General features: G+C 46.6%; 1 protein-coding gene across 1 annotated transcript; it reads right to left on the reverse strand.

Moving 5' to 3' along the window:
• Positions 1 to 9,356: 9,356 nt before the first annotated feature.
• LOC116829474 (olfactory receptor 51G2-like) lies at positions 9,357 to 10,292 on the reverse strand. The gene has a single exon (XM_075061396.1). The coding sequence runs from the start codon at positions 10,290 to 10,292 to the stop codon at positions 9,357 to 9,359; it is 936 nt and encodes a 311-aa protein (XP_074917497.1).
• Between the last annotated feature and the right edge of the window lie 4,646 nt (positions 10,293 to 14,938).

Below are 14,938 nucleotides of genomic sequence, written 5' to 3' on the forward strand. Positions count from 1 at the left end.
GCACACGGAACCTCTAGAAATGGGAGCCCTTGAGAAACCCTGGCTCGGGGCATTGGGGTTTTAACGCTACAGGCTCAGTCAGTGAATGTCAGATTTCAGTGTTGCTTGAATAACTTACTGTGGAGCATGGGTACATGTTGGAGAGGGGGTCCCAAGCTACCTAGCACTGCCTGCCCTCCAGCCCCTTCACTGAGTCACCCTGACAGCCCAGCTGAGTCCTCTACTGCTGCACAGAACATCTGCAAATGGAAACAGCTTTCAGCCTTTCCCCTTCACTGCGCATTTAAAAGATAGTGAAACCTGCCAACCTACCCAATGCCTGCTAGATGGGGAGTTGCCAGAGGTCTTCATGCTAAAGGACAAAGAGTCATCAGAGAGGTTGCACGGGCAGCAGGCAGTGTCTGTTCAGATAGGGAGGCAAGTGTCTTTATGAAGCATGTCTGCACATTCCCTTGGGGGCCACTTGGCCATCAGGGAACCTCAGTTAATTGGTTTCATGTGCATCAGCTTTAATCCTTGGATAATTCCAATAGGGGAAAAACTTCCTACCTGTCAATGTAGTTAAGCACTGGAATAAATCACTCATGGAGGCTGTGGAATCCATGACATTGGATTTTTAAGAGCAGTTTAGACAAAGACCTGTCAGGGATGACCTAGATAATACTTAGTCCTGCTGCGAGTGCAGACTCTGGACTCAATGACCTCTAGAAGTTGCTTCCAGTCCTACATTTCTCCCAGAGGAATAAACAGGGGACCCCAGGATCCAGGGAACTCCATAGTTAGACACAGATCTCAGTGATCCACTTGTACGTAGGCCACCCACTCACAATCGCTGAGCCTCCACACCTGCCCTAGGACCCTCTCCAGGTATTTGCTAGCACAGGCTCATCAGAGATGTGCTACCAGGGCCTGTCATAGTAGCCACTACCCGCAGGATCTGCTGAAGGGGCCTGAAGGGTGGAGGAGGCTGCAGAGAGATGGGAAGACTGTTTAGAGTAGCTGATGGACACTGTACCCCAGAGACAGACTGGCAGGGAGGTTTTGACCTTCCCATGCCCAGACTGCAGCCAGAGATTGCGTCCATACAACCTTCATTTATGTTGTGAGGGAGGGGCAGATGAAAATCCTCCAGTTTCTCTTGGGGATCCAGGCAGCTGAAGCTGGGCAGCATCATGGCACAAGAATAAAAGAATGGCCATACTAGGACAGACCAAAGGTCCATCTAGCACAGCATCCTGTCTTCCAGTAATGGCCAATGCCAGGTGCCCCAGAGGGAATGAACAGACCAGGCAATCCTGAAGTGATCTATCCCCTGTCGCCAATTCCAAGCTTCTGACAGGCAGCGGGTAGGGACACCATCCCTGCCCAAACTGGCTAATAGCCATTGATGGACCTATACTCCATGAATTATCTAGTTCTTTTTTGAGCCTTGTTATATTCTTGGCCTTCACAACATCCTCTAGCAAGGAGTTCCACAGATTGACTGTGCATTGTTTTAAAAAACAGCTGGCAGCTGAGCTTTCAGGGGAACATGATCCATTTTCTATGAAAACTCATTGCAAAAAAAATGGATGAAAAGGAAACATTTTAGTCTGGGTCAATATTTCTCATGGGGGAGGGAAGGAAACTCTATTTTCAAGCCAAGCTCTTGCTCAAACCATGGGCTTCTATCTCTTATGCTACAGGATCACACTCCTACGTGGCATCACTAGCCTCCGTCAGCCTCCCATACAGAGCAGCCCCTGGATATCTGCAAGGGCAGCTATGCCAGCTGTATAACAGAGGGAGCCCCTGGAAATGGCTTATCTGCAGTAGCCCATCCATCAGTGGCACAATTGAAGAACATAAGAACGGCCATATTGGGTCAGACCAATGGTCCATCTAGCCCAATGTCCTGTTTTCTGTCACTGCCCATGCAGATACTTCAGAGGGAATGAAGAGAACAAGGCAATTATTCAACGATTCTGGCATTCCAAGGTTTACAAACACCCAGATAATTGGGCTGCATTCCTGACCATATTGGCTAATAGCCATCGATGGATCTATCTTACATGAACTTATCAAATTTTTTTGGACCCAGTTATACTTTTGGCCTTCCCAACATCCCTTGGCAATACGTTCCACAGACGGACTGTGTGTTGTGTGAAAAAGTACTTCCTTCTGTTAAATCTGCTGCCAAGTAACTTCATAGGGTAACCTCTGGTTCTTATGAAGGGGTAAATAACACTTCCTTATGCACTTTCTCCACACCACTCGTGATTTTATAGACTTCTTTAATACTCCCCTACTCATCATTTTTCCAAGCTGAATAGTCCCAGTCTTTTTAATCCCTCTTCATATGGAAGATGTTCCATAACCCTAAAGATTTTTCTTGCCCTTCTTTTTACTTTTTCTAGTTCAAGTATATATTTTTGAGATGGGGCAAACAGAACTACCCACAGTATTCAAGGTGCTGGCTTACCATGGCTCTATAGAGAGACAATATGATATTTTCTCTCTTGTTATCTACTGCTTTCCTAATGGTTCCCAACATGGGCAGCAGGTGGAGCCCACATTCGGGAAGGCTAGCCTCCGCCTGGACTCACCCCTTCTACCCAAGGCAGAACCCCCTACCCCTGCAGCCAGAGCTCAAAGCCCCCTCCCCCCTCCATCCTAGAGAAGGCCAGAGCCTCCTGAGCCCCATAGTCTGGAACCTTAAACGCCATCCAATCCCAAACCGGCCAGAGCCCATACTCCGAGCCATGCAGCGCCTCCTCTCATGAGATCCCCAAGCCGTCCCACAGGAAAAGATTGTCTCCTCCAGAAGAACCTGTGCTTTTTATATGTGCCATGAAGGATCCAGGGCAGCTGAGGAAGTGGTTGTGACAATGCCCCCATATGAGTATGATTATGACATAGTTATGATGCATTGTGTACAAAACATATCTTGTGAGGTGTCGATGGAAAAGTTATGGTTTGCAGAATATAATGATCCTAGTTGTATGAATGTATCATTTTGTATCTGAAGTTATGAATATTGACTATGTATCTTTATTTCAAATGTAGTTGCACGTGGGTGACACTCAGTAGGTAATGTGCTTCCAGCCCAGACAGCTGGTTGTGAAGACCCTATTCAGGGTAATGGACCATTAGGAGAAACAATAGGTCCTAGGAGAAGCTTATCCCCTTCCTGTTGAGCCTTCATGAGATCGCTCCAGACACCCTATGGGTAATGGCTGCTATGACTCAGCAGGACATGCCAGGGCATGGGACCAGTCTATATGACACTAAACTCCATTTTGCTACCTGTATTTTTCCATTATATAAGGTGGGGTGTGACATCATCTCTTGGCCTCACTCCTTCACAAAAGAACTCCTGGAAACACCCAAGGAACAAACACTGATCTAGGGGAAGTGCTGGTCCCAGGCTAAAGGGATTTCTAGCCTTTGTATAGAAACTTGGTGGACAGCTTGTATCGTCAGTCAGGGTGACAAACAGAGGCAAACAGTGTCACCAACTAAGCAGTGTAAGATTGACCAGCCCAGCTGAAGAGTTAAGGGGCACAGCGGTTCCCACAGCTCCCAGACTGAACCCTAGGGGTGATAACCTGTCACAGCAACAATTAACAGAAGCACTATTGTTAGCTACACACAGAACATTGAAATAATGCATTAAAATACACCACTGGTAACATACCTCTCTCTTTCTCGGTTACCAGGCAAGCACACATGAGCCAGAAGATCCCAGGAATGATGAGTGAACCCAGGGGCAGGGGCCCTCACACAGAACTTATGTGAAGCAACGCTCTAAACTTTCCCAGCATTTTCCATTCACTAGATATCTCACTCCTGAGGGTAAGCAGGGAAGCAAGGGTGCATCAGCTACACACTTGTGGCTTCCACCCCAGTCCTTATGCTGCTCGCTTGTGTGCAGCTTTGGTCCCTGCCCAGGTAATTGCAGAATGATGCAGGAAAGTGTTTCTCAATGGTGCAAGGAACAAAGCAGCTCTGCCAAGGAGCCTGCAGCAGAGGATTGCTGAGTTCCTCCAGAAAAGTTTCCTAGGGATCTCTGTGAAGGATTCCTGTGACATCTCAGAGAGCATCAACTTCCTGTTCCGCCATAGTGCCTAGCACACAGAAACAAATCCTGCCTACTGCAGTTTGCTGTCCTCAACTCTCCTCAGAACTTCTCAAAGCAAAAGCACTTTCCAGGGGTCTCCTCTCCTGCTTCTGGATCTCCAGAAAGTGACCACAGAGACAGGCTACATACCAACAGAGCGGAGATCAGCTTCTGACTGGATGCACCAATGGGCTCCATACGTTCCTCAGACTCCACCTTTTCATCTATGACTTCCTCCTCTGGGTTAGATCCACTTTCCACTGGTTCCAGACCCATTGAAGTATCCATGGTGGTGGAAGTGGAGTCGCCACCTAGGATAGCGCCCAACTCACTATAAAAATGGCAAGTCTGGGGCACAGCCCCAAAGCGATGGTTTGCCTCCCTTGCTTTGTGGTATGCATCCCTCTGCTCCTTCACCTTTGTGCTACACTGCAGTGTGTCCTGGTCATATCCCTTTTTTCACTAGCGGTGTGCAGTCTGGCTCAAGTTATCAAAATTCCTACAGCTGGAGCGCAGTTGGGACTGGATAGCCTTCTCTCCCCAAACAGTGACCAGATCCAGTAGCTCAGGAGTGGTCCAAGCTGATAGAGTGCTGCGTGGAACCACCATGGTCAGCTGGAAAGATAAGATGTGAGCTCTCCACACCAAGCAAACAGGAAGGGGAAATTCAAAATTCCTGAGGCTTTATAGGGGAGGGGTGGATGGTTGCCCCCCTGGGGGCAGGGCAGCAGAGTTGAAACTGCTGACCAGATTGGTCAGGATGAGCATTGTGAGACACCTTCCAGAAGCCAACAACACTGCTAATATCAAGCACGGTAACTACACTGGCACTCTGGCACTACAGCCTCGGCACAAAAACACTTACAGCTCTTGCTAAGGTGGTTCTATTAGAGCGCTGCAAAGGAGGAGTTTTGACACAAAACATGGCTTTGCAGTGTGAACATCTCTGCTGATTCAGAGCCAAAACCTGCCTTTTGGTGAAAAATCTTGCTAGTGTAGACTGGGCCTTACTTCCAGTCTGCATTTGTCTAACTTCAGCTTCCAGCCATTGGATCGTGTTACAACTTTCTCTGCTAGATTGAAGAGCCTATTGTTAAATGTTAATTCCTCCTGGAGGTACTTAAAGACTGTAATCAAGTCACCCCTTAAGCTTCTCTTTGGCCTGGTCTACACTAGGGGGCGGAGTCGATGTAAGATACGCAACCTCAGCTATGGGAATAGCGTAGCTGAAGTCGAAGTGTCTTAGTTCGAGTTACCTCCCGTCCTCATGGCGCGGGATCAACGTTTGTGGCTCCCCCTGTTGACTTCACTTCCGCCGCTCACCCTGGTGGAGTTCCAGAGTCGACGGAGCACGTTTGGGGATCAATATATCGCGTCTAGATGAGACACGATATATTGATCACGGATAAACTGATAGCTGCCCACTGATCCGGCGGATAGTGTAGACATACCCTTTGTTAAGATGAATAGATTGATTTCCTTCAGTCTATGACTCTAAGGTGGGTTTTCAAATCCTTTATTCATTCTCATGGCTCTTCTCTGAAACCCCTCCAATTTATCAACTTCTTTCTTGAACTATAGACACCAGAACAGGACACTATATTCCAGCAGTGGTCACACCGGTGCCAAATACAGAGCTAACATAACCTCACTGCCCCTACTTGAGATTGCCTTTGTTGTGCACTAGCTTTTTCGGTCATAGCCTCACACTGGAAGGTCATGTTCATCTGATTATCCGCTATGACCCCCAAACCTTTTTCAGAGTCACTGCTTCCCAGGATCGGGCCCCCCATTCGGCAAGAATGGCCTGAATCCCTTGTTCCTAGATATAAACCTTTCAATTGATCCATATTGAAGCACATATTGCTGAGGCACAGAGGGATTATGTGAGTTCCCCAAGGTCACAGAAGAAGTATATGGAAAGGCCTGGAACTGAAGCCAGTTCTTCTGTGCCCCAAGACAGCACTTTAATCCCTGAACCATCCTTCCTCTCTGGTGAGGGGGCAGCTGGCAGCTACACATGATGAAATTACCAGAAACTCAGGGAATTAAACTCCTGTGAAATCACTAAACAAGAAACCTAGAACAATTCATTTTCCAGATGAAAACACTGAGTTGTATTTTCTCCTGAATCTACTGAGGGACAAATCCATCGGCCAAGACCCAGAGCAGGGTCATTGTAAACAAGCAACTCATGTTGAGTTCCCAGTGTGATGCAAGATGGGATAATGTGACCCAGAGGGACATAGGCCTGTAAAGGACCTTCTGGGTCCATCAACCCAGACCCCTGCTATGGCAAGTGACCCCAGTATCTTCTCTGGTGCATAAACCTGTCAAGCTCCATCTTAAAACCAGCTGGGTTGTTTGTCCTCCACTGCTCCTGTTTGGAGGCTGTTCCAAAACCTTCCTTCTCGGATAGTCAGAAACTTCTTCTTCCCAGTCTCTGTTTACTCCTGGCCAGTTTGACCCCTTTTTTTTCTTGTGCCAACACTGTTCTTTAGCTTCAGGAGCTCATCTCCTCCCTGATGTTTATAGAGCAATCTGATCCCCACTCAACCTGCCTTGTGTTAGGCTAAAACAGCCAAGCTTATTCAATCTCCACATGTCAGGTTGTCCATTGCCATGGCCATCTTAGAAGCCCTTCTCTGCACCTGTTCCTGTCTGAGTTCATCTTTCTTTAATAGGAAGTGTCAGGGTTCCCTCCCCAGTCTGAGCTCTGGGGTACAGATATGGGGACCCGCATGAAAGACCCTTTTAGCTTATAAGTACCAGCTTAGGTTAAAAACTTCCCCAAGGCACAAATCCTTTCCTTGTCCTTGGATGGTAATGCTGCCACCACCAAGTGATTTAGACAAAGATTCAGGAAAAGGACCACTTGGAGTTCCTATTTCCCCAAAATATCCCCCCAAGACCCTTCACCCCCTTTCCTTGGGAGGCTTGAGAATAATATACTAACCAATAGGTTAACAAAGTGAGCACAGACTAACCCCTTTGGTTTTTAGGACACTAAAAATCAATCAGGTTCTTAAAAGAAGAACTTTATTATAAAGAAATAAGTAAAAGAATCACACCTGAAAAATCAGGATGGAAGGTAACTTTAAATCCCTCCTCTCCCAGCCCTCCTGGGCTACCGTGGCAGTTATCCCCCCATTTGTGTGATGAAGTAATAAAGAATGTATGAATAAGTAACACTGACTTTATTGAGATAAAACAGGGGGTGGGGGGGAAGCATCCTCCAGCTGCTATGATATTCCAGGCAGGGCTGAATCTCCATTAGACATTAAAGGAGTCGGGAGAGAGGAGCGGAGCCTCCAGCTGCTATGATATTCCAGGCAGGACTGAATCTCCATTAGACATTAAAGGAGTGAGGGGAGAGGAGCGCAGCCTCCAGCTGCTATGATATTCCAAGCAGGATTGAATCTCCAGGAGACAAAGCTTAAAGAAGGGAATGACCGGGAGTCATTCCCATTTTTGCCCAGGCGCCCCCGACCGACCTCACCGAGGCCAGCCAGGAGCACTCACGGGATGATGATGATGGATACCAGTCATATTATACTGTCTGCAATCGGGAAGGGAAGGGAAGGGAATGCTGCAGTGTAGCACTGCAGCACCGCATCTGCCAGCAGCATCCAGTAGACGTACGGTGACATTGAAATAAGGAGAGAAACTATTTTTTTCCCTTTTCTTTCGAGGGTGGAGAGGGGCTGACGACATATACCCTGAACCACCCGCGACAATGTTTTTGACCTTTCAGGCTTTGGGAGCTCAGCCAAGAATGCAAATGGTTTTCGGAGAATGCGGGAACTGTGGGATAGCTGGAGTCCTCAGTCCCCCCTCCCTCCCTCCATGAGCGTCCATTTGATTCTTTGGCTTTCCATTATGCTTGTCATGCAGCACTGTGCTGAGTTCCTGCTGTGGCCTCTGTCTATCATAGCCTTGGAGATTTTTTCAAATGCTTTGAGTTTTCGTCTTCTGTAATGGACCTCTGATAGAACAGACTTGTCTCCCCATACAGTGATCAGATTCAGTATCTCCCGTAGGGTCCATGCTGTAGCTTATTTTGGATTCTGGGACTGCATGGTCACCCGTGCTGATCGGCGCTCCACGCTGGGCAAACAGGAAATGAAATTCAAAAGTTTGCAGGGCTTTTCCTGTCTACTTGGCCAGTGCATCCAAGTTCAGATTGCCGTCCAGAGCGGTCACAATGGTGCACTGTGGGATAGTGCCCGGAGGCCAATACCATTGAATTGCGGCCATGTTAACCCTAATGCAAAAGGCAAAACCGATTTCAGCACTACTCCCCTCGTCGGGAAGGATTACAGATACCGATATTAAGAGCCCTTTATATCGATATAAAGGGCTTCGTTGTGTGGACGGGTGCAGGGTTAATTTGGTTTAATGCTGCTAAATTCAGTATAAACTTGTAGTGTAGACCAGGCCATTGAGACTAACACATGTATTTGGGCAGTAGCTTTCATGGGCTAACACCCGCTTCATCAGATGTGTGGAGTGGAACATACAGCAGGGAGGTACAAATACACAGTGTATGAAAAGATGGGAGTTGCCTTACCAAGTGGAGGGGTCAGTGCTAATGAGTTATTTCAATTAAGTTAGAGTTGGGGCTATTCTCAACAGTTGACAAGAAGGAGTGGAAATCACTTTTTTAATGCTAATTAGGCCAATGTAAAGAAAGTGATCTTTGCTAAATACTCACACCTTCTTGTCAACAGTTTGAAATGGTCCACCTTGTTTGTATGAAGAGGAATTCTGAGGTCAGAACAGCCACCTATATGGCTCTTTATGAGCTAACATTCCACAGGTCTGCTGGCTCTCTCACTTTATAAATGCTGCAGCCTGCCTTGGTCTGCTTCCCCCATTGCCCTGTCCTCCCTCACCAACCCCTCTCCCTTTCTGCCAGGCCTTAGAACCAGTTGGAACCTCTTTCTACAGAGTGGAGATCAGTAGCTTATGTTGTCTCAGATGTAAGGTACATGATGGAAATGGTGGCCCCAGCCACGCCCCATGTTCTTCCAATATACCAGCCTCCTAGAAGTTGAAGGGACTTTGAAAGGTCATGGAGCTCAGCCCCCTGCCTTCACTAGCAGGACCAATTTTTGCCCCAGATTCCTAAGTGGTCCCCTCAAGGATTGAGCTCACAACCCTGGCTTCAGCAGGCCAACATGCAAACCACTGAGCTATCCCACCCCCACAGCACTCTCAAGAAACCAGCACTGGAGCTGGGTGAGGAACTGGCCCTTTACTTGAAGAATGCCTTGATTATATTCGCATGAAGGTGTTTGCTTTTCATGCTGTAAACTATTGGGTTCAACACAGGAGAGACCAGCAGTGTGATGTAGCCCAGGAGAATTTGAATCAAGGGAAAAGAGCCCTTCCCAAATCTGTGTAACACAGACAAGCTAATCTCTGGTGTGTAGAAGACAATGACAGCAAAGAGGTGGGAGACGCAGGTGTTCTGGGCCTTGATAGACTCTGTGTGGGATGTGATGCTCATCACTGTTTTGAGAATCATCACATAAGAGAGGAAGATGAGCAGTGAGTCCAATCCCATCGTTAAGATTTTAACAAACAAGCCATAGATGTTGTTGACTGTGATATCTGAACAAACCATCTTCATGACATCCTGGTGTAGGCAGCAGGAATGGGAGAGGACATTGGCTCGACCGTACTGGAACCGTTTCAGGAGAAAGAGGAGTGGGACTACTACAGCCACTGCTCTTAGCACACACACCAGTCCCATCTTGGCTATTCTTGGCAAGGTTACGACGGAAGCATATCTCAGGGGGTCATGAATTACGATGAAGCGGTCAAAGGCCATCAACAAGAGCACAGAGGATTCAGTGCATTGAAGAAAGTGAATGGAGAAGAGCTGGGCTAAACAGGTATCAAGGCTGATTTCCCTAGAGTTAAACAAGTATATGCCCAATATTATCGGTATGGTGGATATTGATAAGCTGAGGTTTGTAACAGCCAAAATTGAAAGGAAAATGTACATGGGCTCATGAAGGCTTGGATCTGTTTTTATAATGAACACAATGACTGAATTTCCCACTATCGAAATAAGATACATTAAGCAGAAGGGGATAGAGATCCAGACATGGACATCTTTCTGCCCAGGTATCCCGGTGAGAAAAAACACTGCAAAGCTGAATTTGGTGTCATTAACAGTTGACATAATGTACTGGGGAGGTGTGAGGAGTATTGAACTTTCCTTCCTGAAAGGAAAAAGAACAGGAAACTAAATAATATTTAGCTAGACATCTTTCTGCTCTGAGTGCAAGTCTAGAGATTCCCAGGAGCTCAAGGAAGATCAGCAAAACTGTCGTCTTGGATTTACACCACCAATAGGAAGATAGGCACTGCCAGATTGTATCATACCTCCAGTCCATCGACCACCATATCCAGTGGCCAGTTCCAGATGTTTCAGATGAAGGTGTTAAAAGCCATGCGATAGGCAGCTATGAGATAACCTGCTTCCAGGGAAAATTTCCCCCTGACACCCACTAATTATATATATTTTGTGGTGTAAATCAGGAAGGTTTAGAGCCCTTCCCAGACTTTTTAACACCATCCTCATTACTGGAATTGGATTTTCTGTTTACCCAGATAAACATCCAGTCCCTCTTTGAATCCTTCTACAATCTTGGCCTCATTGATATCTTGTGTCTGGGATCTCTGCAGCATACCTGAGCACTGTATGATTTTATAATTGTGACCTTCACACAGACACACTTTCTGGACCCTTCACTTCTGAGTGTGGCCCATTGTATCATGATACTTATGTAAACACATGGCAAGTGCATGGAGAAAATGGTCATTGTATTTATCTGTCCTGCGCTGAAGTCATTTATAAGCATGTTTCATTGCCTCATTATATACATTTTTTTTATTTTCTCCACTCCTGAGAGTCCAAATTATTCCACTGCCTCTTTGCAGTACAGGGGATAAATTCTAAGGGACAGGTTCTTATTTCCATAACAGTGACTTTAAATGTGACACTAAAGATTTACAGGTATAAACTTGATCAGAACCAGACTGAATTAGCAAATGCTCCCAGTGATACACCCTGACCCCCAAGAATCTCTCCAAGAGAAGTTGAAGTGCTTTGCCTGGCCAGTGTTCCTTGAATCCAAAGAGTTTTATCCGCCTACAGGCTTCTCTTCATCCTCACAGGACCTGCAGCCTCTCCCCATGCAATGGTCTGTAGATATGTGGCAACGTACAAGCTGACAACAGACAGTTATTTCACCTTGGCAGGGGTGAGTTGGCATAAAAAAATGGATGAATATACAAACATTATGTTTGCATTAATATACAGTTGACCGTGCAAGTTACTTCAGCCATACTCGTGTAATAAGTGATGGGTATAAATTACAGACAAGCACTATAACACTCCCCTTTCCTGCACCTCAGCTCCACTCTCTGCTGAAACGCAGACCAGCAGTTCTGGTCTCTCAGGACTTTTTGGAAAATCTTGCCCAGTTATTGCAGAGGGATTGTATTCATGGCCCTGGATGTGAGTGTTAGAAACAGATACTGGTCAGTTATCAGCAGACAGTATCATACAACTGTTCACTGAACAAAGGGTTATTAGCATAAACCCATTGGAAACAGTATGTGGAGCACTTCTGAAATACTTTCGAAAGCAAAAGCCATTAAGCAGTAAAGTTTCCACTGCTTTTTCCTGTAGAGATTCCAACAACTCCGCTGCTGGCTTTCAATATACAGGCATATCATGAAAGTTTGGTTTGTAATATTTGTATTACAATGAAAAGTTTTGACATAACATTTGCACACCTGTACACATACATACTAACTCATTCTTTCCCTTCCGATATTCTTTCAGTGATGATTTCATAGGTTCACCTTTCGTTCGATCACTTGTCAGCAAACAAAAGTCTAGTAACTCCTCTGTCCCTGGGTTAATAGCTGACTGGTTCTCCTCAGGTTCTGTTCTGTCAGGCTGCAGCCCGTACCCGGAGTGGTAACAGGCATTGGGGTCAATATGGAAAATATCCATTCCCTGAGGTCTCACTTTCTAGTACATAGTGACCTCAGCAGCTGTTATTCAGGCAGGATGATGGTTTGCAGGACATGGATTTGAAAGTCAAATACATGAGTATTCATGGAAATTGAACTTCATTTCACACTCTCTCTCTCTCTGACAGTCTCTGTCTTATATTCATAAAATCCGTAGCACCCAGGAACAGCACTGGGACAGACATGGTGCTGAGCTGCCATCACGAATTTGTGTGTTAAACTGAGTCTTGGGATGTTTGCTGTATAACTATATTGGATTAACTTTAGGGATGTGTATGTTATTAGGTGAAACCAGTATGGTTTTTCATAGTTCAGTATCAGGCTGCTGGGAAACAAGCAAGAATGGAAGCAACAGCTCAAGAAAAGCCTTCACTCAATTACCACCCCAGAGAAGATGAGAGACAACTAGCTGGGAAGAGCCTATTCCTGGGCTGCAGCCACGTTACACAGCTTATTTTGCCAGGGCTGGGAGTCTGTCCAGAGTCTGCCCAGATGTGGGGAAGCTGTTGCTGAGAAGCTCTTCAGACTGACAGGCAGACACCATCTGGGGAAACCTGAAGGTCCTGGGCTTGCCTGGATCCCTGGGGAGTGGGATGGTTTGGAGGTCAGAGACACGTACAGACTAATGTTTGAAAATGATCATATTCTCCCATGTTTCGCTTTATTCCTACTGTTACAGTATTCTGGTTTAAGAAGGCTGGCTGATCACTTGTCTCATCACTACTCTGAGATTCCCAGAGGGAAGAACCACAGGTGCCAAACTCACTCGGACCTGCTGGGCAGGCACAGCCAACTGCAGTGTGTGGTAGCCAGGGCCCAGTCTGAGAGTGGGAGGATCACAGAGTGACACCCCATGAGAGGGACGGTTACACGGCCTGAGCTCTGGCACTCAGACACCAGACATGGAGGAGAAATGCCAGTAGCCCTGTAACTCTGAGGCATATCTACAAGACAGAGATTGTAAAGGAAACAGAAATATGCCCTATGGGACCTGTTACTACGGAGCAGTGAAGATCTGAATTCCTGCATTCATAATCGCGCCGGAGAATAAAATTGTTGAAAATGCATTTGCTGATTGAATTTCCCAGAGCACAGAGTGATATTCTGTGGGGTTTCCTCTCCCTCAGCCCCTTGCAGTACCTCTAGAAATGGGACCCCTCGAGAAATCCTGACTCTGGCCATTGGGGTTTTAACACACTGAGATTGTTTTGAATCTCTTTGTAGCTTAAATAACTGAGTGTGCAGCATAGGCACACGTAGGGGAGGGGTTCCCAAGCTACCTACTGCTGCCTGCCCTCTAGCTCCATCACTCAATTACCCCAAGAGCCCAGCTGAGTCCTGTGCTGCAGCACAGAATATCTGCAAATGTAACTAGCTTGAAGCCTTTACCCTTCACTTCACATTTTAAAGATAGTGAAATCTGTCAACGTACCCAATTCCTGCTACCAGAGGAGCTGCTAACACCAGAGGTTCTTCACCCTAAATGACAAGGAGTAATCGGAGAGGTTGCACAGGCAGCAGGAAGCATCTGTTCGGATCGGGAGGCAATTGTCTTTATAAAGTATGCCTGCAGATTCCCTTGGGGGCCACTTGGCGATCAGGGAACATCAGCTGCTTGACTTCGTGTGCACCAGCTCTATCCCCTGTCACGGCCAATGGCAAACTGCAGGAGGCCAACTCACAGGGGATGTGGGGTGATGCTGTCCAACTGGACTGCAGCGCCAGCCCTGTTGAAGGCTCTATTCCTTAGAATCTGGTTTTATCATCGTTGTTCCTGTTGTTCTGATTAGTCACATGGCTACCTCGAGGGCGACCAACTGGTAACGATGATGCTGTCACAACTGTGATGTTGATAAAATAAAATAAATAATAATAATAATAATTAATAATAAAGACCACATTTCTCCCTGACAGCCCCTTTTCCTGCATTACAAACCCAGGGTGCAAGCCAGGGAAGGGAGATTCCATAAGCTCCAGATCTGGAAAATTGTCTTGAATCGTTCCAGGAGGGGGTTCCCTTCTCTTCTCCCTGAGGAATGAAAAGGGGGACCCAGGATCCAGGGATCCCCATAATTATGCACAGACTTCAGTGATCCACTGGTAGCTAGGCTCCCCCACCCACAATCTCTGGGCCTCCACAACTGTTCTAGGACCCTCTCCAGCTCCTGGCTAGCACAGGTTCCTCAGAGATGTGCTACGATGGCCTATCACAGTAGCCACTGCCCACAGGATCTGCTGAAGGGGTCTTGTACAGGGTGACAGGGGCTGCACAAAGATGGGAAGGCCAGTTAGAGTAGCAGATGGGCACAATACCCCAGCCATAGACTAATCAAGAGGTTTCAACCTTTCCATACCCAGAGTGTAGCCATAGACTCTATCAGTGCAACTTTCATTGATGTTATGAGGAAGATGCAGATGAAAAGCCTCCAATTTCCCTTGGGGATCCAGGCAGCTGCATCTGTCCAGTATAGTTACAACTAAGGTTTCAGAGAAAAAATATCAGTTTTCTATGAAAAATCACCTCAAAAAATGGATGAAGAGGAAACACTTCTGTTTGGCTCGATATTTTTGTGGAGGGAAATAAATTCAATTTTCCAGCTCAGCTCTGGTTCAGTCCATGAACATCTCTCTCACGCTACAGGTCCACGCCCCTAGGTGGCAGCACTAACTCCCCATCAATCTCCCATGCTCAGTAGGCCCTGGACCTCTGCAGGGTGACTTTACCAGCTATAACAGAGGGAACCCCTGGAAAAGGCTTGTCTGCAGCAGCTCATCCATCAA

The sequence above is a fragment of the Chelonoidis abingdonii genome, unplaced genomic scaffold, assembly GCF_003597395.2.
Source record: "Chelonoidis abingdonii isolate Lonesome George unplaced genomic scaffold, CheloAbing_2.0 scaffold0483, whole genome shotgun sequence".
NCBI classification, from domain to species: Eukaryota; Metazoa; Chordata; order Testudines; family Testudinidae; genus Chelonoidis; species Chelonoidis abingdonii.

Excerpts from the sequence above, each read along its gene's own strand:
- LOC116829474 (XM_075061396.1), bottom strand. The coding sequence starts at position 10,292 with ATGTCAACTGTTAATGACACCAAATTCAGCTTTGCAGTGTTTTTTCTC.